Genomic DNA, 27,824 nt, shown 5'->3' on the forward strand with positions numbered 1-27,824 from the left:
ATGAACTTAACAACAGGTGCACTAGAGGGGCAACAATGAGAAGACCCCCATAACAGGAATGGTTTAACAGGTGGAGGCCAATGACATTTTCCCTCCTCATCTTTTCTGACTGTTTTTATCGCTAGTTTTGAATTTGGCTATGGTCAGTGTCACTACTGGTAGCATGAGGCGATACCTGGACCCTACAGAGGTTGCACAGGTAGTCCAACCTCTCCAGGATGGCACATTAATACGTACCTTTGCGAGAATGTTTTCTGTGTCTCCCAGCACAGTCTCAAGGGCATGGAGGAAAATTCAGGAGACAGGCAGTTACTCTAGGAGAACTGGACAGGTCCACAGAAGGTCCTTAACCCATCAGCAGGACCGGTATCTGCTCCTTTGGGCAAGGAAGAACAGGATGAGCACTGCCAGAGACGCACAAAATGACCTCCAGCAGGCCACTGGTGTGAATGTCTCTGACCAAACAATCAGAAACAGACTTCATGAGGGTGATCTGAGGGCCCGACATCCTTTAGTTGGGACCTGTGCTCACTGCCCGGCACCGTGGAGCTCGATTGGCATTTGCCATAGAATACCAGAATTGGCAAGTCCGCCACTGGTGCCCTGTGCTTTTCAGAGATGAGAGCAGGTTCACCCTAAGCACATGTGACAGACGTAAAAAGGTCTGGAGAAGCCGTGGAGAACGCTATGCTTCCTGTAACATCATTCAACATGACTGGTTTGGTGGTGGGTCAGTGATGGTCTGGGGGGGCATATCCATGGAAGAACACACAGACCTCTAAAGGCTAGACAACAGCACCTTGACTGCCATTAGGTATCGGGATGAAATCCTTGGACCCATTGTCAGACCCTATGCTGTTGCAGTGGGTCCTGGGTTCCTCCTGGTGCACGACAATGCTGGCCTCATGTAGTGAGAGTATGTAGGCAGTTCCTGGAGGATGAAGGAATTGATACCATTGACTTGCCACCATGCTCACCTGACCTAAATTAAATAGAACACCTCTGGGACATTATGTTTCGATCCATCTGACTCCGCCAGGTTGCACCTCAGACTGTCCAGGAGCTCAGTGATGCTCAGATCCAGATCTGGGAGGAGATCCCCCATGACACCATACGTCGTCTCATGCCCCGATGTTGTCAGGTGTGCATACAACCATGTGGGGGCCATACAAACTAATCAGTACGATTTTGAGTTGCCGCAATGAAATTTTGTCAAATGGACTAGCCTGCTGCATCATTTTGTCTTTGAATTCAGCCCTCTGTAGGTTGATAATTTTCACTTCCATCAAACGATGTGGCATCTTTTCGTTCCTAACACATTACCCAGTCCATATCAGTATAGATATCCTGCAGGATTTTTTTTTTTCGCATTGAGATCTAATGTGTTTTCAAAATGTACCTTTAAATTTTTTGAACAGTTTACTTAAAACTACCCATAATAAATGTTAAATTACCTGCCTACTTCTGGTTAACATATGCAGATATTTCTTGATGACATCTTCCTTCTGGTTTAATCTAGCTTGCAGGTTTACAATAGTTTGCTGAGCCACTTTTAAGGCAACTTGATATTCAGGCTGTCCATCCTTTCTTCCTAGTTCTTCAATTAGTTTATCCCGTTTAGCTGAGGCAGGGAGAAGTATCCTGAGCTCATTAATTACTTTGTCTCTTGAAAAAATATTCTGCTCAGCCTTCCAAAGATCTAAGTCTTTTTTCTTTAGATTCTGTAATAAAGAAACATTACAAGAGTTAAATTGTCACATTCAAACCACAAGAGGTAATTATGCTCCTTGCTTGACATGCTTTCTGTATTATAGAACAGAACCTGAAGTATATGTTTGGTTAAAAATAAAGAAATGCGCCCTCCTTCAGAGACCATATCAATAGGACTAGTCTTCACAGGCACTATAGGCTAGTTACTTGGGATCTTGCTTCCATGACATTAAGCACGATCTATTCCTAAGAGGTACACTCCAGTATTACATATGTCTAAGAACCCTAGTATTGTGGCCTTAGGGTTGAATCAGCCTGGGACTTAAACTCTGGTTTAGGTTTAAAGGATGACTGACTACCAGAGTTCAGTGAAGATTGAATGGAAACCAGAAGGAAGGTTTCCTTGGCGTGTGAAAAATGTCCAACTGTTGCACTATGGATGGCTAAGAGGAAGAAAGATTAAGACTGTGACAGATAGGGATTAAGTAAAATCTTTCATAATGAGGGGTTTGTGGCTGTAAAGAACACCTAATGAGAAAGGGTGGGAAGTTGAAGTGGACATGTCACCGTCCACAAGCATATACTATACAGATGGGATATTGGGTTTTATATATACTGTATATACTGTATTGTGTGGGATGCAACTTATGCCAAGTTATGCTTAATCTGTATAACATACTTAAGAGACAAGTGTGTGATGATCTGGGACAGATCAGCAGTAAACAAATGGCCATAAAATAGCTACCTGACTTATTCCAGGACTGTGGTCTATGAAAGAAGTTTAAAATGTGACATGATTGAATGTGATTGTAATTATGAAAAACAGGTAATAAGGTATATTCCTGATGTTATTTTAAAAATCATTATTTCATTGGGGCACAACGGAAAGTTAATTAACACCATATTCAAACCTTTCTTTCGAGAATACAGCGTCTCTGCCTGCTGCGAAGAAAAGAGATTTCAAAAATATACACCCATTAAAAATTTATGTCGCGGCCTGATTTATGGAATATTGCAGCTGGCACTGGCAGTCACACCTTATTCATTCTTTTTGGAATAAATAAGCCATCAGTAAGCAAGTGCATTTGGAAAAATTGATGCACTTCCAGAAAGGAAGCGACACAATGTAGCAGTGCAATCAATGGGTCATGTATCTCCATCACTACCCCAAAAAGAATCTGACAAGGACTATTACAATTGAAAAAGATGCCATTTAATTTAACTCCAGAGCATAACTGATCATTTTTTGTACAGTTGGAGTGCTTTGGAGGAGTTGAAAGCTGATGTATGTGGCTTTAAAATGACACATTAGACAGAATGCATAAAACAAACATGAAGTATTCATGAAAATAATGGTGGTGGTAATATTGTGTCCATCTCACACTGCCCTGTGCATAGTTTGTAGTTTTTCTAAATCCAGAAACACCAATAAGTAATGGGTGGTAAGATGAGCCCTTATTGCTTGTAGGAGCAGCATTGGCTAAAATTGAATAGTCTGCTGGATAGTGTACACAGAAATGATTATGTGAGTCTAGTCGTTTGCGAATCATTTGCAACTGAAACCTTCCTTAATTAACAAAAAACTGGCTAAATGGGTTGGTTTGCCATGCTCATTTACTTTGAACATACTAAATAGGCAAGCATGATTTCTTCTCAGCCACATATCCAACCATCTGTGCTTTTTTGTATTAAATGAGATATTTTAGTATCTTATTAACAGTGCATGACTAAACCCAGCCATAGGGGATGCACAAACCAGTGTGTTTCTTAGTGCCAGTCCCAAGCCTGGATAAATGGGCAGGGTTATGTCAGGAAGGACATCTGGTGTAAAATTTTGCCAAATCAATATGCGGACAACAATACAAATTTCCATACCGGATCGGTTGAGCCCTGGGTTAACAATGACCGCCACTAGTACTGTTAGCCAACAGGGTGACGGCAGAAATTGGGCTACTGTTGGCTGAAGAAGAAGGAGAAGAAGAAGGGAGAGACGTGTCCGGAGGCAGGAGGAGAGGAAGAAAGTAAAGAGAGTGGAACTGAGGGCAGGAACTTTGAATGTTGGCAGTATGACTGGTAAGGGGAGAGAATTAGCAGATGTGATGGAGAGAAGGAAGGTTGATATATTGTGCGTGCAAGAGACTAAATGGAAGGGGAGTAAGGCCAGGTGGATCAGAGGTGGATTCAAATTGTACTATCATGGTGTGGAAAGGAGGAGAAATGGGGTAGGAGTTATTCTGAAGGAACAGTATGTCAAGAGTGTTTTGGAGGTGAAAAGAGTGTCAGGCAGAGTAATGATTATGAAGCTGGAAATTGGAGGTGTGATGATGAATGTTGTTAGTGCATATGCACCGCAAGTTAGGTGTGCAATGGGTGATAAAGAGATTTTTGGAGTGAGTTGGATGAACTGATGAACAGTGTACCCAAGGGACAGAAAGTGGTGATTGGAGCGGATTTCAATGGGCATGTTGGTGAAGGGAACAGGGGAGATGAGGAGGTGATGGGTAGGTATGGTGTCAAGGAGAGGAATGAAGAATGTCAGACGATAGTGGATTTTGCCAAAAGGATGGACATGGCTGGGGTGAATATGTATTTCAAGAAGAGGGAGGAACATAGGGTTACGTGCAAGAGTGGAGGAAGATGCACACAGGTAGATTACATCCTATGCAGAAAAGTTGATCTGAAGGAGATTGAAGACTGCAAAGTGGTGGCGGGGGAAAGTGTAGTTAAGCAGCATAGGATGGTGGTCTGTAGGATAACGTTGGAGGTCAAGAAGAGGAAGAGAGTGAGGGCAGAGCAAAGGATCAAATGGTGGAAGTTGAAAAAGGAAGACTGCAAGGTTGAGTTTAGGGTGGAGGTGAGACAGGCACTGGGTGGCAGTGAAGAGTTACCATACAGCTGGGAAACTACAGCAGATGTAGTAAGGGTGACAGCAAGAAGTGTGCTTGACGTGACATCTGGAAAGAGGAAGGTGGAAAAGGAAACCTGGTGGTGGAATGAGGAAATACAGTAGAGTATACAGAGGAAGAGGATGGCAAAGAAGAAGTGGGATAGTCAGAGAGATGCAGAAAGTAGACAAGAGTACACGGAGATAAGGCGCAAGGTGAAGAGAGAGGTGGCAAAGACTAAAGAAAAAGTGTATGATGAGTTATATGAGAAGTTGGACACTATGGAGGGAGAAAAGGACCTGTACCAATTGGCTAGACAGAGGGAGCAGGCTGGGAAAAATGTGCAGCAGGTTAGGGTGATAAAGGATAAAGATGGAAACGTACTCACAAGCGAGGAGAGTGTGTTGAGCAGATAGAAAGAGTACTTTGAGAGGATGATGAGAGAAGAGGTTGGGTGATGTGGAGATAGTGAATCAGGAAGTGCAACGGATTAGCAAAGAGGAAATAAGGACAGCTATGAAGAGGATGAAGAATGGAAAGGCCGTTGGTCCAGATGACATACCTATGGAAGCATGGAAGTGTTTAGGAGAAATGGCAGTGGAGTTTTTAACCAGATTGTTTAATGGAATCTTGGAAAGTGAGAGGATGACTGAGGAGTGGAGAAGAAGTGTACTGGTGCTGATATTTAACAATAAGGGGGATGTGTAGGACTGCAGTAACTACAGGGGGATAAAATTGATGTGCCACAGCATGAAGTTATGGGAAAGAGTAGTGGAAGCTAGGTTAAGAAGTGAGGTGGTGATTAGTGAGCAGCAGTATGGTTTCATGCCAAGAAAGAGCACTACAGATGCAATGTTTGCTTTGAGGATGTTGATGGAGAAGTTTAGAGAAGGCCAAAAGGAGTTGCATTGCGTCTTTGTGGACCTGGAGAAAGCATATGACAGGATGCCTCAAAAGGAGTTGTGGTATTGTATGAGGAAGTCGGGACTGGCAGAGAAGTACGTAACAGTTGTACAGGATATGTATGAGGGAAGTGTGACAGTGGTGAGGTCTGCAGTAGGAGTGACGGATGTATTCAAGTTGGAGGTGGGATTACATCAGGAATCAGTTTTGAGCCCTTTCTTATTTGCAATGGTAATGGACAGGTTGAAAGACAAGATTAGACAGGAGTCCCCGTGGACTATGATGTTTGCTGATGACATTGTGATCTGTAGCGATAGTAGGGAGCAGGTTGAGGAGACCCTGGATAGGTGGAGATATGCTCTAGAGAGGAGAGGAATGAAGATCAGTAAGAACAAGACAGAATACATGTGTGTAAATGAGAGGGAGGTGAGTGGAATGGTGAGGATGCAGGGAGTAGAGTTGGCGAAGGTGGATGAGTTGAAATACTTGGGATCAACAGTAAGGAGTAATGGAGATTGTGGAAGAGGGGTGAAAAAGAGAGTGCAGGCAGGATGGAATGGATGGAGAAGAGTGTCAGGAGTCATTTGTGACATACGGGTATCAGCAAGAGTGAAAGGGAAGGTCTACAGGATGGTAGTGAGACCAGCTATGTTATATTGGCTGGAGACGATGGCACTGACCATAAAGCAGGAGACAGAGCTGGAGGTGGCAGAGTTAAAGATGCTAAGATTTGCACTGGGTATGACGAGAATGCATAGGATTAGAAATGAGTAGATTAGAGGGTCAGCTCAGGTTGGACGATTGGGAGACAAAGTCAGAGAGGCGAGATTGCGATGGTTTGGGCATGTGCAGAGGAGAGATGCTGGGTATATTGGGAGAAGGATGCTAAGGATAGAACTGCCAGGGAAGAGGAAAAGATGAAGACCTAAGCTAAGGTTTATGGATGTGGTGAGAGAGGACATGCAGGTGATGAGAACAAGATGCAGAGGACAGAAAGATATGGAAAAAGATGATCTGCTGTGGCAACCCCTAACGGGAGCAGCTGTAAGAAGAAGAAGAAGAAGAAGATTAACAGTGCATGACTATTAACAATCCGGACACCACAGGGCAGAATTGGACAAAAGCAATGTCGGCTTCCTCACTCAAAATTGTGAGGTTCCACTCTCCATAAATGATAACATTGCCTATTAAAAATGTTAAAGGGGGTGACTGACATCAGAATATTATTCAAATCACTTGGGGTTAGACAATGAGTAAGTGGAGAGGACACTTTAGTGCCTACGTTACTTTATCTACTTTTAAGCTTTAACTGTGAAATATTCAAATGAAAAGGGATAGAATTTTTTTTTTATGAAGAAGACAGCTTTTACCAAGATCACTGCCAATCACAAATAAAGTAAATTTATTTTATGAAGCAGTCAAATCAACTTTATTTATGTATGAGTTTAAGGGTCCTTTACCATCTAGCTTTAAAAGTATGGTGAAATTCTTTCTTACGTGTTTAATGCACTAAAATTAATGTTTATAAAAAGGAAATGTAAATGTAATAGCCAGTATGTTGAGGGGTTTAATGATTGAGACTGGGATGATAAGTAAAGAGGTAAATTTCATTTAAATTCTGTTACAGGTTATTGTTGATGGCTGTCTACAGTACATAGATAAATTACCTGTCTCTTAAAAGAGTCACTTGTTTTGAAGATCAATCTGTTTGATTGGTATCTCATCAACATACAGCACTGTGACAACAGAACTGCCTGCTTCCTGTGAAAATGTTTGTATTTATTTGGCTTGAAAATTAATGTGTTCTTGGGACATTGGTCTCTAATCAACATACAGTGGTATATGTACCTCTTGATAGTGAGTGACAGTACTGTTGTTTTAACAATGAATACTGTATTAAACAATATACTATTGTTAACCAAATGAAATCGGCATGTTCTATTGTTCAGCCAATTGACATGTTGATCTTGGCAGAGATTGAAGCATTTATATACCTATGGGCAAATCAGAAAAAAAACAAGTATGATCAGAGGTTCTGAATTGCTGAATTGTTGTGGCTACCTCCAGTAGTAACAATGGCTTGTACCTGTCCCAGGTTCCCCTAGGCCTGAGGCCAGTAACACATGTGCTAATCAATATGGAAAGAGTCAACACTCTCCAGCACTATGATTAGTGAATAAAATGGTTACATATACTGTACACATCCCTCCCTCTACATTCAGAACTTTTTTATTAGAATCCTGGATCATTGAGGGCTGGTACCTATTCAAACAACACTGGGTACAAGGTGGGAACCATCTCAGGATGGATAGCAAGTCCATCAAAGAATAGACTCATTTGCACTACTACAGTTTAGATTCACAAAGTGATGTAACGGAATTTGGATAAAGCACTATTGGCTTACACTATACATTAGGTAGTTCAAAAATTCAGTCAATTCAGTGGTCTTTACTGAGTACAAGCTCAGAGCCCACAGCTAAAGTGCAAATTACTTTAAACGGTTACAATATAGGAATTTCAAATGAGTGAATGTAAGCAAATCATGACTATATAAGTCTAATAATGTTATAATTGAAATATGGCCAGTTGACAATGGAAGACAGGAAAACAAACACTCCAGTCAGAAGGAATCCTGGAAAAAAAAATAGACCTCTGGCGAGCCACAGTTAGTTACAGAAGGCAAAATTACATAAAAAGTCAGACACAGTCAGAAATCTTTTGGCCACCTACACATTTATTGACGTGGATGGAACCCAACAAATTCAATGTAATATCAGAAAAAAAAATTTGAAAGGGTATAAATATGGAATAACTGCATTACCTCCTCTAGGTTCTTGCACGTTGCCTGTGTTTCCACAATGGTTCGGACATGCTCTTTAATTTTTCTAAGTGCCATTTCAAGTTGTTGTGTAAGAGGCAAGCTGGGATCTGGGACTGCTCCTGTAGCTTCTTCAAACTGTTAGACAAAATGCACACGTCCTTCAACTAAAATTCAATTTGCAAAAAAATACATCTCACTTCCATAATTTCTGTGCTTTGCCCTCTTCCCCCACCCACAGAGCCTTTACCCCAAACTCTTCTGCTAAGTACAGACCCAGAGCCCCTATTCTTAATGTAATTTTAAATTCCCTTCTTCTGTTCCAACTAGAACTGAACCTATTGGTCCCTGGTGTCCCCACACTCCAAAGCCTTTAGTTACCTCTCAGATCCAGATCTCTCAGGCAGCCTCCATGATTAGTATGTTTAAGTAAATGTATGTGTGCTGTTAAGCACTTCCCACCAGCCAATCACCACCTTTAAAACACTTACAATCTCTTCTTATCCTTGACCATGCTCTGCCCCCATATTGGTATATCTACCTCAGTTTGCCTATCTAAGCAATGAAACTCTATTGGGTCCGCTGATCTGGCATTCTTTGGTCATATCTCTTATCTCTCACCTATGTGGGGGTCCTGGTCTATAGAACTTCACAGGTACCAAGCACATACGCAGGACATGCTGCCCCAGGCAAACACTGCATTCCTACAGTAGCATTTGAAGAACCTGCCAGCTGCCAGGGTGGCTCACTCTGCTTAGGAAGGGCTTTACTTTGCCCTGTGCCACCCTGGAGGTGGCTGTTCACCTAGTATCCTTTTGCAAGCTGGGCATTATCTCCCAGTATTATCCCAATATGATCCACTTAACATATTGCTCCAGATATTTCATTCATCAAAACTACACCATATTCTTTACTGTCATAAACCATCTGTGTTAAACTGCAATTCTGGATCTTATTTTTTTATGTTTTCGCAAATATGTGTGTCACTTTGTGAAACATCAGATCCAGATCTCTTGTTGAGTAGTTGAAGATTGTATTTGAAATTTAATAGTCATACTCAGTGTCAAACTGAAAGCACTTTCAGTGGCAGTGCAGCTTTTATTCAATACATAGGCTCATATTTTTTTTTTTGGCATATTTGTTAATTTTTTCTACATAGTGTAAAAATTCAAGAGTGCATACCCTGAGGAGGTTAATTCTAAGAAATAACTTAACATGACAATAGAGTTGACATTATGCAGTCATTTACGCAGAATGAAGGGTACCTTTTTGGCAGTGATGAGCACCTCATTATGCTGCTGTTCGTATTTATCCAGCTGTCGTTCCAATTCAACTTCTCTCTGTTCCCAGGACAGCTGACATTCCTCATGAAACTTAAGTTAAAACCATAAAATAAAAAGGGATATGTTTAAGGAACAGTTTAAAAAATAATGTAATTGCTTTTGTGCCAAGGTACTGCTCTTAGTGAGACTAGTCTCGTTTGCACAATGGCACAAATGTACAATAAAATTTACTGGATCTAATAACATATTTTGGTTCTAATAAAAACAGTGCAAATAAAAATAAATATTTTAAAATTGCATACAAATAAAAATTAGACTTCACAGAAAAGGGTTACATTCCTTGCCAGGCTACAGTGGTATTTCCAGTTTGCGAGCTCCCCTTGTCTTTTCCTTTGTGCCCTCGAGATCCCCCTCTGTATTCCAAAAAGTGTGTTGAAGGAATTAGTGGCTCTAAATTAGCTTGGCGTGATGGACTCTGAGAGAGTGTCCAATAGTGTGCTCTACAATAGAATGGTGCCTCATATATACTGTAGTTGGGTTGGTTTCTAACCTGTGCCCAATACTGCCAGGACAGATGCAACTGCCTCAATGCAACAGAATTTTTCGATACATGGGCTTCGAAACTGGCTGGAAGAATATCAACAAATATGATTAACTCCTGCTTCTAAAGTCTTACATTATTCTGTTGTACAATTTCTTCTTCCAGATTACAGATTGTCCGTTCCTGGTCAGAAATTACTTTCTTTAAATATTTGATTTCTTCTTTATGAGTTCCCAATTCTCTGCTTTGTTTCAGATCCTGAAGACGTAGCTCTTCCATTCTTTTATGCCATTCACTGACCTGATGACAAATTATAACATTTAAGGTGTTAATATTTTTGTTCCTCGACCTAGACATTCGATAAACAATTGCTATATGTGAACCTTATCTATCTATATATATAATTCACTAAGTCCATGGCAAGCAAGACACACGCAAGACAGAGCCCCGCCCACCAAATGGGATAGGACGACAACTCACAGAGCCATGCCCACCAACTCGGACACGACAACTCACAAAACATGGCGTCCGACAACTCACAGAGCCACGCCCACCAACTCGGACACGACAACTCACAAAACACGGCGTCATTCGCATTTGTCTCTGCTACTGTCCACATGCACCTCTGAGCCACGTTGACTTTTCGGTTACGACGTACGACCGTGTCCACCATCGCAAACTGTTTTACACACTACATACAGCGATTCACATCCGCAACAAACATGCTTCTTCTTAGATGGTCCTGCAGGAACACGGAAAACGTTTGTCTACACAATACTCCTTATTCCCCGGCCCGCGTCCACCCTCGCTCTCCAGGCAACAAACACCATGAAAGTCGCTTTCGTCTCCATGGCACATGCACAACAGAGCCCCGTCCACCAACAATTTGCGCGACGGCGAAAGCATTTGCCAAGAATGTTTTCATTAATCAAGAACGAAAGTCGGAGGTTCGAAGACAATCACATACCGTCGTAATTCCAATTCCATAAACGATGCCGACTGGTGATCTGGGGGCGTTATTCCTATGACCCGCCGGGCAGCTTGCATGTTTGTCGCGGATGTGAATCGCTGTATGCAGCATGTAAAACAGTTTGTTTGTCGACCAGGGCACGCAAGAAACAGCTAGCAAAACAGACCATGTGATACGCACGACGGAGCCACGCACGCCAACTCACAGAGCCCCACTCACCAACAATTCACTAAGCAGCCGACCATGGCGCACGCACGTCAGAGCCCCGCCCACCAACAATTCGCGTGAGAGCGAAAGCATTTGTCAAGAATGTTTTCATTAATCAAGAACGCAAATCGGAGGTTCAAAGACGATCACATACCGTCGTAGTTCCGACCATAAACGATGCCGAATGGTGATCCGGTGGTGTTATTCCCATGATCCGCCGGGCAACCAAAGTCTTTGGGTTCCGGGGGGAGTATGGTTGCAAAGCTGATACTTAAAGGAATGGAGTCTTTGTCTTAATTAGAGTCAACACGGGAAACCTCACCCGGCCCGGACAAAAAGAACAATGAAAAGTCAACGTGGCTCAGAGGTGCATGTGGACTGTAGCAGATGCGAGACTGACTGAGGCGGTGTTTGGAAAATGAATAGTTAACGTGACTCACAGGTGCATGTGGACTGTACACAGATGAAAGCAATTCAGGTGAGGAGTAGGGGGGCGGGCACATGAGCAGGCAGTGCATACTGAACGATGACTAAGAGATGACTGTTCACCCATCAATACATTGTCCTCACTGGGCATCCTTCCCCTCACACCCCGTTCCGCCCTCTGCGCACGCCTGCTGTCCAGCCTCGTCCCTCGCTCTGGGAGGTGGGGGAGTGGCAGCGGTCCTCCAGTTTTCCGTCACGGACAATTATATGTTGCTCTCTCCAGAGTTCCCTTACAGTCGTATCCTCAAACCCACCCCATAAGAAGAAGCATGTTTGTCGCGGATGTGAATCGCTGTATGCAGCGTGTAAAACAGTTTGTTTGTCGCGGATGTGAATCGCTGTATGCAGCGTGTAAAACAGTTTGCAAGGGGTATCCCATGGTCTTAGCAGTGTCTATGCTTCGATGAGAATTGCTGTATGCAGCGTGTAAAACGCTGTATTGTATGTTGCCCTCTCCAGAGTTCCATCTTTTCATTCACCTACAGTCGTATCCTCAAAACCAAACCCATTTGGACAACTGTGTCTTTCAGGAAGTGTTCACCCATCAATACATAATTATGCAGCGTATGCTATGCCGCGGGTTGGCTAGTAAACTATATTTTGGTTTATCATTCATGTTGGCTAGCAAATTTCTGACAAACTGTAAATCACTTTTGAGTACTGTTGGGAACAATGTACTGTTTCAACAGAAAAAATAACTTGGAGGGTGAAGTATTGTGGTACACCGAGAAAGTTTGAACCTCTATGTGTTTCTGTATGCATTCTCTGGTAGTTTGTATGGATTTTCAGCTGGGTCTTCTAGTTGCATGCATGTTATCAGGTTTGTGATGAAACATGTGAGGTAGATAATATGTTTGTATCTCTTCATAGACATTAAACAAATATTCATCAGCCCAATGAAGCATAACGTAGCTCACCATTTTGATATTTTTGCTACAAGATTTTGCATTTACTCCACAAAATGTTAAGATTATGGAAAAAATGTACATTTTAATTTAAAATAAAAAGAGTAAATAAAATAAAAACAAGAGAAGGCACATCTGTGAGAGTTTTGCCCTCACAATCACAGGTTCTGTTATCACATGGGGTGCCCATTGTATATTTTTGCATGAACTCCTCATGTTCTTGTGGATTTCCTTCACCTTTAATTCATTTGGTCAGCTTACCCAATGACTATGCACTTGGTGTTCATAGCAAAGATTTTACATCCTGAACCTGGAATTGGTGTTGTAGTATCTCCATGTGCCTCAAATCTTGACAAATGAACGGAAGCAGTTGCCAGTTACCATTCTGCATATGAACACACGTTTGACAGAGTTGTTATAGGTGATGAAACATGGTGTTTCCTGTAAGACCCAAAAACAAAACAGCAAAGCATACAGTGGAAAACATGAGCTTACCATGGCCTTTAAAAACCACACATGTCACACTTGCAGTTCAAGACTATGCTTGAGTGTATTTTGTTTTTTCAGCTGTGGTGTGAACTCCATGTATTCCACTGCATGCTTTGCTGTTTTGTTTCTGGGTCATACTTGAAATGCCATGTTTTGCCACCTGTAATCCATCCATCCATTTTCCATCCATTTTCTAACCCGCTGCATCCGAACACAGGGTCACGGGGGTCTGCTGGAGCCAATCCCAGCCAACACAGGGCACAAGGCAGGAAACAATCCTGGGCAGGGTGCCAACCCACCGCAGTAATAACCCTGTTATACGTGTTCATTTCAAGCCAACACTGTTTCAGTTCATCTGTCAAGATTCAAGGCACATAGGTGACACTACATGGCCGTTCCCGGGAATTAAATTGTCGCACTGTGTACATTACAACAAGTAACATCTGGAACATCTATGCTGATCTAAAAGAAGTGGCACTCCTCCTATACCAGGGATGCAGCTCGGATATACCAGGTACTATTGTTTCATTTGTGAAGGGAACAGCCAAGCCAAAGAGTCGTATTATATTACAAAGCATTTGGTTCCAGGGCAGATAAGTAATTGTGGCAGATAAACAACTTGTTGACACAACAAAGATATTTTTCCTCCACTTCTTATTAAATTTGGACATAAAAATTAAGGAAGCAACGAAAGAAGGTGAAGAATTTCGATATTTGAGACAGATGTCTCCACAAATAACTGATACCAAAATTAAGGAAGGAATTTTTGTAGGTCCACAAATCAGAAATGTCATAAATAAAGGTGGAGCCCAGAATAAAATGCATTGAAGGCACTCAAAGACATTATTGAAAATTTTCTTGGCAACTACAGAGCACCAAACTACATAAAGCTGCTTGGTATGATGCCTGAAGCCTAAAAAAACAGAAGTGAAAAATATCACTAAAGATTAATGTCTGCATTCACATTTGGACTTCCTCCTTTCTGATTCTGCAGGCGCAGTCAATGACAAGCATGATAAAATGTTTCCCCGGGACACTTTAAGAATGGAAAAGCTGTATTAGGGCCAGTGGAATCCGTTCATGTTGGCTGACTACTGTTGGGCACTAAAAGGAGAAGCATCAGATGCTATGTACAAAAGAAAATCAGCAAAAAGGCATTTTTTAATTTAATTGAACTCATTCAATGTGTCAGCATAATTAAGTGGATAAACACACTATAATCAATAAAAGTTCATTTTATCTTTCTCTAAATTCCTATGTAGAGTCAATCTTAAATTCTGTTGTGTTCAGTTTGAAACTATCATAATCACAGAACATTTTTCAGGAGGCAAAACATTTGAAAAAATAGTGGTCTAGTGTAACTGTATTTTTGTTTCTGCATGAACCTGTTAACAGAGTGGAATTCCCATCCTGAATGGGTTCATTCCAGGTACTTGTCACTCTTGAAATCTTGGACTACCATTAAGTCCTAAACTCAGCAAGGGTTAGAAAATCGATGGATGGATGAATAGATGGAATTGGAAAGATGTGTAAATTAGCAGTGCTAATACAATACCGTGCTTGATTACTCGGGAGTTTGCATTTGAGGTCCACTATAAAGTGGAAAGCAGTTACGTTACAGGAATCTTCCTTCAGTTAACAACAGTACAAATTAAGAAAGGGGGTGTTAAACTATATTGAGTGATGTTGTGGTGATTCTGGCTCTCATATTACTGAATTAATATGCATGTAGGGAAATTTACTTAAGTTAATTCCTCCATTACTTGATTCTCCACTTGAATATTTACACAATTTCCCTCCGTCCATTTAATTTCTTTAAAGTTACTCCTGTTTCCTCCCAACTCCTACATGGTAGTTTATGACTATAAATTGCTCTTCTATTCTTCTGAATTAAGCTGAATTCAATTTATAGTTATTAGACCTTTCAAGTAAAATAATATTTGTTGCTAGTTCCACTGGTCCAGAAATTTCAGAAAAGTAGCAACAATACAGCAAATGTACAATGATGGAGTGCAGCAAACACAACCCCAGACAATGCATGTAACAAACAGACAATAAAAGTGACCAAGTGATTGGTAGAGCAGATGCTTACACACGATGGGGGCTTTTATGACAGATTCAAGCAGATGACTATTTTAACAGTCAAGTTAAAAACCTTTTCGAGTCAGCTAGTGTAACTTTGCATGCTACAAATATTTTTCCTAGAGGCAAGGGTTGTTAACAGGGATTGTTAGGGTACAAAGGACATGATCAAATGAGCTTTTGTCAAGTACCTCTTTTTATTTCTGTATAACACAGTATGATATGGTATGTGAGCATGCATGAATGTACTCTATGATGCTTGCGATTGATGCTGCCGGGATAAGCTCTTGCTCTTTGTAACCCCATAGTGAGATAAAGGAGTTTGAAAACGGATGGATTGTTACAGAAAAAAAAAATCATTTACTGATAATTTTAAAACAGGCAAGTCAATAGAATCTTTACACATTCCTACCTTAGGTCTAAAGCATTATCTACATGCTATAGTAAATAAATAAACAGGCTTGAAAAATGAATGTGTGGGTTAATAAAAGGGCGAATATATTTACTGCTTTATTTAGAAAAAATATACAAGAGATACAGTAAACATTATAGTGCAGAGATTCTTAAACTATGGGTTGCAAACTAAACTGGGTTGCGTTTTGGCACTTTTGTGTCACACAAGGTCGCAAGTCACTGTTGTATTTATTATATGTTAATGGATCTTGTATGTTTTGAGAAGTGAGTAGATTTTGGTTGTTTAAGCAATCGACATTGCTCAGTTTTGACAATCGGTGGCAATTCTCCAAGGGGCAGCTACTCCTCCCCACTCTGATGATTGGCATCTACTCTCCAAGGGGAACCCCCACTCTGATGATCATCATGGGTCGCATAGTCACTAACAAAGGCAAGATTGATTCGCAAAAAAATGTTTAAGAAACATTAGAACAATCTAGATGAAAACAGGCCATTCAGCCCAACAAAGCACGCCAGTCCTATCCACTTATTTCTTCCAAAAAAACATTGAGTCGAGTTTTGAATGTCCCTAAAGTCTTACTGTCTACCACACTACTTGGTAGCTTATTTCAAGTCATTCTTTGTGTAAAGAAAAACTTCCTAATGTTTGTGCGAAATTTACCCTTAACAAGTTTCCAACTGTGCCCACATGTTCTTGATGAACTAATTTTAATATAATAGTCTTGATCCACTGTACTAACTTTTACTTGAAGAGTAAAGAAATTAAGGCAAGGCATCCAACAGTGCTATAGTGTTTTCTCTATAATTGCAGTCAGTATTTTTCTATAGCACCACATTTTAGACAGAATGTATCAGCATGTTAAGACTATATACAGTATTCATAATGGCCTTTATATTTTGTAAATCATTTATCTTTTACAGTCAATGTCATAGTGGCAAAGTGGAGGTAGGACTTCTAAAGTTAATGTCATTATTTGTGTCTATAAATGCTGTGCTTGTACATTCTTGCTGTAGTCACATCTGATTTTATTCCCATTTTCTTACCATATCCCCTACATATGCATTCTAGATACATTGACAGTAAATCGACTTGGCATGGGTGAATATTAGTGTTCCCAAATATGGAGTGACATACTGTCCAGGTTTTTTTCTTGTATTTTACCCATTTTAGATGATTGACGTTTGGGCTACCCACAACCATACAGTGAATGAAGTATATAAAAAGCTGAATGGGGAGTTTACCTTTTGTGCTCCTCTGGCATCCTTCAGGGTGCTGATCAACTCCTCTAACCCCTTGAATTTTAATTCCAGCTCAAGCATTTTGTCTTCGGCTTTTCTTCTCTCCTCTTCAGCTCTTTGCTTCTCCATATGGATCTTCACTTTGTCATTTTGCAACTGTATCATAGTCTTTGAGAACTTTTCTTGCTGTGGCAGGGGTAAAGCACCACTGAACTGTCTCCGAAAAGATTGCACAGTTTGCTGTAAGTGCTTAGCTCGATTACGTCCTTCCAGCCTAGCATAATACAAAGCTTGCTCCTTTTCATCAATCTTTTGCTCTAGTCTCAGGTTGTAGGCCTCCAGCTTCTGAAGCTTAGTCACTGTTACTTCTAGCTTGCAGACAGCAGCAGCTTCGCTCACTTTTAATGCTACAATATGCTGATGAAGCTTAGCGATCAAGGCTCTTTCATCCGATTCAGCCTAAGGGAGAAAATGTAGTGGAAAAGTTGAGATTCACACTCATAAACCCCAAGAATATTCAAGCAGAACACAAGCAAACATATAAAAAGTGGTATATTGATCAATGTTAGACATTTGTACAAAACAAACAGATATATTCAAATGCGGCACCGTTCAAATTTTTATATTATCTTTTTATATTCCCAAAGCAATATTATTTGCATATTAAAACTCCTGCATTGGTATAAGTCAGTCTTTATCTAATATACTGTATAAAGCAGAGTCAATGTTTGTTTGTCCTCCATACAAATCTGCACCGGGTGTCCAATCGCCACCAAACTGGGCATCGGGCTGCTTTGTGACCAGGAGGAGATCATGGGGTATGTTTGGTGGGGAAAAATGTCCTTGGTGAAGCGCAGGACACCTTCTGACCAACACAATGTTTGCCACACGTTCCCATACTTATCATCGACAAGATGGCCGCACGTTGCAAGAGACGTTAACGGCAGTGCCATCTAGCGGCATGTTTGGTCTCTGTGCATCCCTCTTTACCAATTCGATGTATGTATGTTTTCTTGTCCTCCATACAAAACTGCACCGTGCGTCCGATCGCCACCAAACTGGGCATGGGGCTGCTTTGTGACCAGGAGGAGGTCATGGGGTATGTTTGGTTGGGAAAAATGTCCTTGGCGAAGCGCAGGACACCTTTTTTTTTACCAACACAACATACTATATACCCATGCCACCAAAAAAAAAGACATGGCAATAAAAAGTCCACTTCCGATGCCATAAAAAAGTCTATTTCTAGACCGTCTCAAACATTGCGCCAGACGTCAAAATGTTTTCATACCAAGAATTCCACTGATTCCGAATAATTTACCCTTTGATTTCAAACGTCTACAATTTCCTGTTCAAAAAAGTCTATTTCAAGGATGTTGCAAACCTCTCTACGTAATATGTTCTATAGTGGGCAATCCTCACAATTTGTTCATTTTCGGAACCCCATGACAACACAAAAAATATACTGTATCCAAAGCCTCTAAAATGACCACTTGTATTACCTATTACAATAAAATGTCAATCAGAAAACTGTTGGTTCGATTTCTATGTTCTGTTTCTTTCATTTGGTTAATTCACCAGTTATAGATTCCCATGCAAAACACCGGGTACTCCTGATAGTAATAAATATTTAACAAAGACAGTATTACTAGAAATGTTAAGTCACAGCCTTAAATATAACAAAACCATTCTCACACAGTATAATGCATAATACTCCACCACATTATATGCAACAGTAGTAAAGTACACAGTACACACATATCTAAACCAATACTGCGGTCACTTGAACTCCACTTATACCTCATCAGTTCTCAAGAATTTAAGTTGAGGACCTGATCAACGAGTGGTTTCGATCTGTGGGGAGGTAGAGACATGTCAAATGTTTTGACTGCTACAGCAAAAAAATGCAATATAATTAGCAATTCTTGTTCTAACTGACTTGTAATGTTTTCTTAATGGCAATAATTAAAGGAAAAATGGAATGAGGGGCACTTTGGCTATAGTGTCCATTTTTTCCCCCAAGATGTGCTTGGATTCTGAATGCAGTGTGGTTTCAGAATCTGATGCTTGCCAGGCAGTTCCATCTTATTTATTCTGAGTGTCCAGACCAAACTGAAAAACATCTAAGGTACAGAAACTACATGTTCTAAAGGCAGATTCATATATTTCACTAAGTGACACACAATGAGCAGGAAGTGAGGTCTCATTCTAGAGTTTGTTTTTGTTTTTTTCTCATCTGCTCGCCAGATATTAAGTAACACTAATTCTGAAATTTTGTTACCATATTTACCCAATTAAACCAAAGCTCTTCTGCCCTATGTGTTACACCTGTTTACAACAATGTAAAGTACAGTGCATCCGGAAAGTATTCACAGCGCATCACTTTTTCCACATTTTGTTATGTTACAGCCTTATTCCAAAATGGATTAAATTAATTTTTTTCCTCAGAATTCTACACCCAACACCCCATAATGACAACGTGAAAAAAGTTTACTTGAGGTTTTTGTAAATTTATTAAAAATAAAAAGACTGAGAAATCACATGTACATAAGTATTCACAGCCTTTGCTCAATACTTTGTCGATGCACCTTTGGCAGCAAGTACAGCCTCAAGTCTTTTTGAATATGATGCCACAACCTTGGCACACCTATCCTTGACCAGTTTCGCCCATTCCTCTTTGCAGCACCTCTCAAGCTCCATCAGGTTGGATGGGAAGCATTGGTGCACAGCCATTTTAAGATCTCTCCAGAGATGTTCAATCGGATTCAAGTCTGGGCTCTGGCTGGGCCACTCAAGGACATTCACAGAGTTGTCCTGAAGCCACTCCTTTGATATCTTGGCTGTGTGCTTAGGGTCATTGTCCTGCTGAAAGATGAACCGTCGCCCCAGTCTGAGGTCAAGAGCGCTCTGGAGCAGGTTTTCATCCAGGATGTCTCTGCACATTGCTACAGTCATCTTTCCCTTTATCCTGACTAATCTCCCAGTCCCTGCCGCTGAAAAACATCCCCACAGCATGATGCTGCCACCACCATGCTTCACTGTAGGGATGGTATTGTCCTGGTGATGAGCGGTGCCTGGTTTCCTCCAAACGTGATGCCTGGCATTCACTCCAAAGAGTTCAATCTGTCTCATCAGACCAGAGAATTTTCTTTCTCATGGTCTGAGAGTCCTTCAGGTGCCTTTTGGCAAACTCCAGGCGGGCTGCCATGTGCCTTTTACTAAGGAGTGGCTTCCGTCTGGACACTCTACCATACAGGCCTGATTGGTGGATTCCTGCAGACATGGTTGTCCTTCTGGAAGGTTCTCCTCTCTCCACAGAGGACCTCTGGAGCTCTGACAGAGTGACTATTGGGTTCTTGGTCACCTCCCTGACTAAGGCCCTTCTCCCCCGATCGCTCAGTTTAGATGGCCGGCCAGCTCTAGGAAGAGTCCTGGTGGTTTCGAATTTCTTCCACTTACGGATGATGGAGGCCACTGTGCTCATTGGGACCTTCAAAGCAGCAGAAATTTTTCTGTAATCTTCCCCAGATTTGTGCCTCTAGACAATCCTGTCTTGGAGGTCTACAGACAATTCCTTTGACTTCATGCTTGGTTTGTGCTCTGACATGAACTGTCAACTGTGGGACCTTATATAGACAGGTGTGTGCCTTTCCAAATCTTGTCCAATCAACTGAATTTACCACAGGTTGCAAAAACCTCAAGTAAACTTTTTTCACGTTGTCATTATGGGGTGTTGTGTGTAGAATTCTGAGGAAAAAAATGAATTTAATCCATTTTGGAATAAGGCTGCAACATAACAAAATGTGGAAAAAGTGATGCACAGCTAACCTTACTTCTAAAAGCATGATTCACTCAAGAACAGACATCTAAGCCTTTTCCCATTTGCATAAAACTTAACATCACACCCATTTTCTTCCTAAACTTTGAATTACAATACAGTTTATTTTTGTATAGCCCAAAATCACACAGGAAGTGCCGCAATGGGCTTTAACAGGCCCCTTTCTCTTGACAGCCCTCCAGCCTTGACTCTCTAAGAAGACAAGGAAAAACTCCCAAAAAAAACCTTGTAGGGAAAAATGGAAGAAATCTTGGGAAATGCATTTCAAAGAGAGACCCCTTTCCAGGTAGGTTGGGCGTGCAGTGGGTGTCAAAAGAAGGGGGTCAATACAATACACAGAACAGAACAAATCCTCAATACAGTATAAAATCAAAAATTTTTTAGAAGTAAAATAAATAAATAAATAAAAATTTTAGAAGTACGGAGCAGAATTTAACAGTAGAGGATATCACATAATAAGATTTAGATAATTTTAGACTCCTGGAGACCTCATCCATCAAGCTGCCTCCCCCATTTGGCCATTCCATGGCTGAAACAGTGCTGGGCCAGCCAATCCGATGAAAGGACCCCTCTTTCCCACAATTCCTGCGATCCTCCATCAGGGATGACTTTACCTTAGGCAGGCAAAACAACTTGGCAGGTGGGCCGTGGCACCAATTAGAGAATTAGAGAGGTCTCTATGACAATGCATTACAAAGTTTTTTCCACATTGAAATGGAAATGCAATAAAAATCTACTTAAATCAGTGCTAAACAAAAAACCCTGATATTATCTGTACACTCTGTTAAGAATGTTCTCTTTGGAATGCACAGCATCTGTAAATTGGCTTAATAAGGACATCTTACTAGGAAGAGAAAAGAAAATTCGAGCACATCTCTCCAGTTTTGATGTCACTACATTGGTTACCTGTGTCATTTAGAATTGACGTTAAAAGCCTGCTTATGGTCTACAAAGCTTTAAATAATCTCACTCCATCTTATATTTCGGAATGTCTTACACTCCAAATCGTAACCTTAGATCCTCAAATGAGTGTCTACTTAAAATTCCAAGAGCTAAACTTAAAAGAAGTGGTGAGGCGGCCTTCTGCTGTTATGCACCTAAAATCTAGAATAGCCTGCCAATAGGAATTTGCCAGGCTAATACAGTGGAACACTTTAAAGCACTGCTGAAAACACATTACTTTAAAATGGCTTTCTCATAGCTTCATCTTAGTTAAATCCTGATGCTCTGTATATTCAATTAATTATCATTATTATTCATGGTGGCTCCAAAATCTGTACTAATCCCTACTTTCTCTTCTGTTCTTTTTCCGGTTTTCTGTGGTGGCGACCTGCACCACCACCACCTGATCAAGGCACCGTGATGCCCCTACATTGATGGATTAAAGGCCAGAAGTCCACATGACCGTCATCATCAAGTTCGTCCATGAGAACCCTGTCTGGAGTTTTTTTTTTTTCTGTCCTCCCTGGCCATCGGACCTTACTTTTAGTCTAAGTTAATTAGTTTTCCCTAATTTTAATTCTTATTTATTTTGTCTTTTTTCTCTTTCTTCATCATGTAAAGCACTTTGAGCTACATTATTTGTATGAAAATGTGCTATATAAATAAATGTTGCTGTTGTTGTATTGTGTTAAACTAAGTAGGGATTTTAAATAAAAGGTGTGATACCTTCAAGCCCACGTTTAAGTTCAAGTGCTTTTTAATCAAAGAGGCAAATCTGGAATTAATCATTTCATTTCATTATATATTCTCTGCCAGGTCTTGTTAACTTGAACTGAGTATCTTCCCTCTTTAAAGTCTCTGTATGTGTTTGATTTTATAGATGCATACCATTTACAAATTTTATATAGTTTTAATATTACTGAAAAAATGGGTTAGAGGAGGATGATCTGGGGCAAGAGAAAACGAACACATGGCTGCCAATTGATAATCTTGCCTAAAAAGAAAATGAAAACATGAATGTTTGTATGTATGTCATTTATCATTTTTATGGTCATAATATCACAAAACTGAAACTTTAACGGAATATTTAGAATTTTTTTTTTTTTTTACAAGATGAAAAAATAAAGCAATCAAGTAAACTAACTATACTACTTCTGCCATTTTAGCCACGTTATTTTGCACCAATGTATACACATATAGAAAACATTACCTGTACACCAATTATTTTGTCTTTCCACATACCACTAGAGTCTCAGAATGTGTAGGGGCCGTGCCAGGCTTACCTGATAATCCAAGTGCTGCTTACGCAGAGATTCAATTTCTTTATCTCTGGATTGCTGACGAGCTTCCAGGGTAATTATTTGCATCATGGCAACATCTGACACTTCTCTTAACCTGTAAGATACAAGATTCTTTTGAATATATGAAACCATAAAGTCTGTAGTATCGAAACACATGGTAAAGGTTCTACATTACCAGTGTAATAAATAAAACTCCCAGAAAGAATAATTTCACAGGTGATTAGCAGTTTGGTCTGACAAGCCTAACGATGCAAGTAAGCTGATGTTATGCATTATTTATACTAAACTGTAGTTAACCAAGACTTACTTTGAAACCTCATTTTTGAGCTCTGCTTCAGTTTTTTCCAACTCTAGTATTCTTGTCCTGTCTGCATCACTGACGACCTTACTTACACTCTGTGCAAGGGCATCCCGAAGCTCTTGTTCTACTTTTTGAGCTTCTAGGTATTGTTTAGTAAGCTAAGAAATGGAATAACAACATAGAATCATTACACACATCATCTGGTGATACTGCAGCTTAGGTATCCTTTATAAATGGCCATTAACAGTCTGCATGTTATAAAACATGCTCTAAACCTTCTTAATATGATAGAAAGCAAAGAAAAATGACTAATAACATATTTCAAGAACCTTCTTCTTATAAATCATTCATTATTATTAACAGCAGTTAGGAAAATGTGTAAAGACTGTTAATAGATGTATCAGAAACCAAGTGAGACCTGTATTTTATAGATGTCAGTTAAACAGCACCTTAGAATATCACAAAATATCTATACCTCCATTCATTTTGTGGACCCATTTCATTCCTTTAAAGGATCATGGGACATTATAGCCTAGTACCAGTAGCTTCGTGGATGTGGGAAGAAACTAATTCAGGGAGGGGACATTCACATACATACCAACATGCACCACATACTGTACATACCCACACACACTTGTTTTCAGTCTATTTAACATCACCAACCAATCTCTGTGAAGCGAGAAGTTCCTAGAAATAAAAACATACTGACAAGGGGAGAAGGCCTAAACACCATGGTGTTCCAAGCAAAGCCCCTGGTGGTGTGTTGCAGCAGCACTAACCACTGTGCCAACAGGCCACCCAATCACAAAATTAAAAAAAATAAAACAAAAGGAAGAATATCATGCAGCCAAGCTATCCTGTATATAATCCCGAATTCCTATAAAATGGAAGTAAAACATGGTTTATCAAAATGTGTATCATATATATCATATTTTGAGTACAAGCATATTTAATAAAATCATTCATATTAATCAACTTTGTAATTTTAAGCCAGTTACAGTTAGGAATTCAATATGTTTAACAATGGCTTGTTTTGGCAGCACATTGATAATTATGCACACAAATGAACCATGTAGACCTGCACTGCCAGCAGACAGAGATCAGAGTTTTATGTCCTGCGGCACTACTCTTAATATTTTCACTTTAGTCAGTTAATGTACCCCTCAAATAAAAATACTGTAAGTTTTTTTTTATTTTTTATAATGCATGCAGAGTGGAAAGCTGGAGTACCAAGTGGATAGTGATATCATGCTGGCCCAAAGCTGATGGGCAACGTCAGTACAGTACGCATGCATAAATGTTCTGTGTGTGGCTGCTACAACTCTGTGATGTCATGCTGACTTTGCAAAACATCATGGGGCACTGGGAAAAAATCTTCATCTAAGCAGACTGCAATTTCAAGTTGAAAGGAAAATATTCAGCAAACAAGGTCACTAGTGAAAATATTATATTCACTGAGAAAAACACTTTGGCGAATTTCAGGATCAACATTATACAATGATGAAACCATTGATTTTGACAGCCAGATTTAAGAGGGAAGAGCATAATAGCAAACAGTCGCTGATAAAATGCTGAGAGGGAATTTTTCATGGCAGGCAAGTTTCCATAATAGATTCAGCAGTTACACTACAATCCAGATCTCAGTTTAAACCACAATGTCTAATAGATAGATAGATAGATAGATAGATAGATAGATAGATAGATAGATAGATAGATAGATAGATAGATAGATAGATAGATAGATAGATAGATAGATAGATAGATAGATAGATAGATAGATATAGTGGTGTGAAAAACTATTTGCCCCCTTCCTGATTTCTTATTCTTTTGCATGTTTGTCACACAAAATGTTTGTGATCATCAAACACATTTAACCATTAGTCAAATATAACACAAGTAAACACAAAATGCAGTTTGTAAATGGTGGTTTTTATTATTTAGGGAGAAAAAAAAATCCAAACCTACATGGCCCTGTGTGAAAAAGTAATTGCTCCCTCAACCTAATAACTGGTTGGGCCACCCTTAGCAGCAATAACTGCAATCAAGGGTTTGCGATAACTTGCAATGAGTCTTTTACAGCGCTCTGGAGGAATTTTGGCCCACTCATCTTTGCAAAATTGTTGTAATTCAGCTTTATTTGAGGGTTTTCTAGCATGAACCGCCTTTTTAAGGTCATGCCATAGCATCTCAATTGGATTCAGGTCAGGACTTTGACTAGGCCACTCCAAAGTCTTCATTTTGTTTTTCTTCAGCCATTCAGAGGTGGATTTGCTGGTGTGTTTTGGGTCATTGTCCTGTTGCAGCACCCAAGATCGCTTCAGCTTGAGTTGACGAACAGATGGCCGGACATTCTCCTTCAGGATTTTTTGGTAGACAGTAGAATTCATGGTTCCATCTATCACAGCAAGCCTTCCAGGTCCTGAAGCAGCAAAACAACCCCAGACCATCACACTACCACCACCATGTTTTACTGTTGGTATGATGTTCTTTTTCTGAAATGCTGTGTGTTCCTTTTATGCCAGATGTAACGGGACATTTGCCTTCCAAAAAGTTCAACTTTTGTCTCATCAGTCCACAAGGTATTTTCCCAAAAGTCTTGGCAATCATTGAGATGTTTCTTAGCAAAATTGAGACGAGCCCTAATGTTCTTTTTGCTCAACAGTGGTTTGCGTCTTGGAAATCTGCCATGCAGGCCGTTTTTGCCCAGTCTCTTTCTTATGGTGGAGTCGTGAACACTGACCTTAATTGAGGCAAGTGAGGCCTGCAGTTCTTTAGACGTTGTGCTGGGGTCTTTTGTGACCTCTCGGATGAGTCGTCTCTGCGCTCTTGGGGTAATTTTGGTCGGCCGGCCACTCCTGGGAAGGTTCACCACTGTTCCATGTTTTTGCCATTTGTGGATAATGGCTCTCACTGTGGTTCGCTGGAGTCCCAAAGCTTTAGAAATGGCTTTATAACCTTTACCAGACTGATAGATCTCAATTACTTCTGTTCTCATTTGTTCCTGAATTTCTTTGGATCTTGGCATGATGTCTAGCTTTTGAGGTGCTTTTGGTCTACTTCTTTGTGTCAGGCAGCTCCTATTTAAGTGATTTCTTGATTGAAACAGGTGTGGCAGTAATCAGGCCTGGGGGTGGCTACAGAAATTGAACTCAGGTGTGATACACCACAGTTAGGTTATTTTTTAACAAGGGGGCAATTACTTTTTCACACAGGGCCATGTAGGTTTGGATTTTTTTTCTCCCTAAATAATAAAAGCCATCATTTAAAAACTGCATTTTGTGTTTACTTGTGTTATATTTGACTAATGGTTAAATGTGTTTGATGATCAGAAACATTTTGTGTGACAAACATGCAAAAGAATAAGAAATCAGGAAGGGGGCAAATAGTTTTTCACACCACTGTAGATAGATAGATAGATAGATAGATAGATAGATAGATAGATAGATAGATAGATAGATAGATAGATACTTTATTAATCCCAGGGGGAAATTCACATAATAATATTACATAAACTCAGCTGATATTACTAAAAAATGGGTTACAGAAAAGAAGAACACAGATCACATTTAATTAGTGGTAAATAAGTAATTCAGTGGAAAGTTAAGACTAATGGACCATCAAGGCCTAAGCAGTAATACTATTGAAGTTGGTACAAGATGATTACATACAGTCAGGTAAGCTGAGAATTTGTTCTAATGGCATATTACAGCCACCAGCAGCATTAAAATATGTCACCTGCTTACATTAACAAATTTGTTCTCCAGTTCACAATTCCTCTCTTCCACCTTTTTTAGAGTATTTCTTAGGCAGTCATACATTTCATGAGCATGATCTGCTCTCTGTCTTTCATTGAGTTCTTTCATTTCCAACATGGTCATTTTTTTGGACACAGACAAATCACCCTTTGTGATTACATTAGCTGCTTTATTCATTGAGTCAACACCTGTAAGAATGGATGTCAAACACAACAGTCAGTTTAACCTTTTAAGTTGTTAAAACATAACAAAATGCATTAGAAAAAGGTGGAAAACAGGGTATCACATACTAACCCAGTGAATTAATTTCTTCCCAAGCTTGTTCTAGTGTATGCAGTTTTTCCTTTGTAATTTCAAGTTCTTTATTCAAACGATCAATATGTTTCCTGAGAACTGTATTTTCACTCTAAAAAAATGAAAATTAGGCTGATTTTGATATATTGTTATTGTGTTGTGCACTTTTTTAGTCAAATTTGAATTTAAAATACTTATATACACTTGTATCCAAGTTAGAGAAAAGAGGAGGCAAATATTGTAAAATTAGAATTAGGGTAGAATATTTAAATAAAAAATAAGCAAATTTCAAATACACAAGAACTTAAGTTAATGATTCTGCACATTACACATACATTTTTTGACCTTTCTTTTTTTTTTTTACATTATTTTTATGGTAACAGCTGCTGCAGTTGGTCAGCTGTCATTTCAGTATAAGAGCCATCAACACCCAGAGCATCTACACTCTGCACAGCCATCTTTTT

The 27,824-nt window shown here is 39.9% G+C and overlaps 2 protein-coding genes across 2 annotated transcripts in view; one reads left to right on the forward strand and one right to left on the reverse strand.

Annotated features, from left to right (window-relative positions):
• Window positions 1-4,840, forward strand: part of LOC127526080 (uncharacterized) — a 135,020-nt gene extending 130,180 nt beyond the window's left edge. Inside the window, exon 2 of the mRNA XM_051920171.1 lies at window positions 3,978-4,840. Within this exon, the coding sequence (XP_051776131.1) occupies window positions 4,118-4,720 (603 nt within the window). The 5' untranslated portion in view covers window positions 3,978-4,117 and the 3' untranslated portion in view covers window positions 4,721-4,840. The remainder of the gene's footprint in view (window positions 1-3,977) is intronic.
• The window catches only part of LOC114661842 (centrosomal protein of 290 kDa-like), a 101,796-nt gene that overhangs the window by 18,128 nt on the left and 55,844 nt on the right, over window positions 1-27,824 (reverse strand). The window contains exons 20-28 of the mRNA XM_051931034.1: window positions 27,361-27,472; window positions 27,055-27,254; window positions 23,318-23,469; window positions 22,993-23,104; window positions 16,936-17,391; window positions 10,276-10,440; window positions 9,582-9,689; window positions 8,320-8,454; window positions 1,455-1,721 (exon numbers count right to left, since the gene is read on the reverse strand). Coding sequence (XP_051786994.1) covers window positions 1,455-1,721; window positions 8,320-8,454; window positions 9,582-9,689; window positions 10,276-10,440; window positions 16,936-17,391; window positions 22,993-23,104; window positions 23,318-23,469; window positions 27,055-27,254; window positions 27,361-27,472 — 1,707 coding nt within the window. The remainder of the gene's footprint in view (window positions 1-1,454; window positions 1,722-8,319; window positions 8,455-9,581; window positions 9,690-10,275; window positions 10,441-16,935; window positions 17,392-22,992; window positions 23,105-23,317; window positions 23,470-27,054; window positions 27,255-27,360; window positions 27,473-27,824) is intronic.

The sequence above is a fragment of the Erpetoichthys calabaricus genome, chromosome 1 (genome assembly GCF_900747795.2).
Source record: "Erpetoichthys calabaricus chromosome 1, fErpCal1.3, whole genome shotgun sequence".
NCBI classification, from domain to species: Eukaryota; Metazoa; Chordata; class Cladistia; order Polypteriformes; family Polypteridae; genus Erpetoichthys; species Erpetoichthys calabaricus.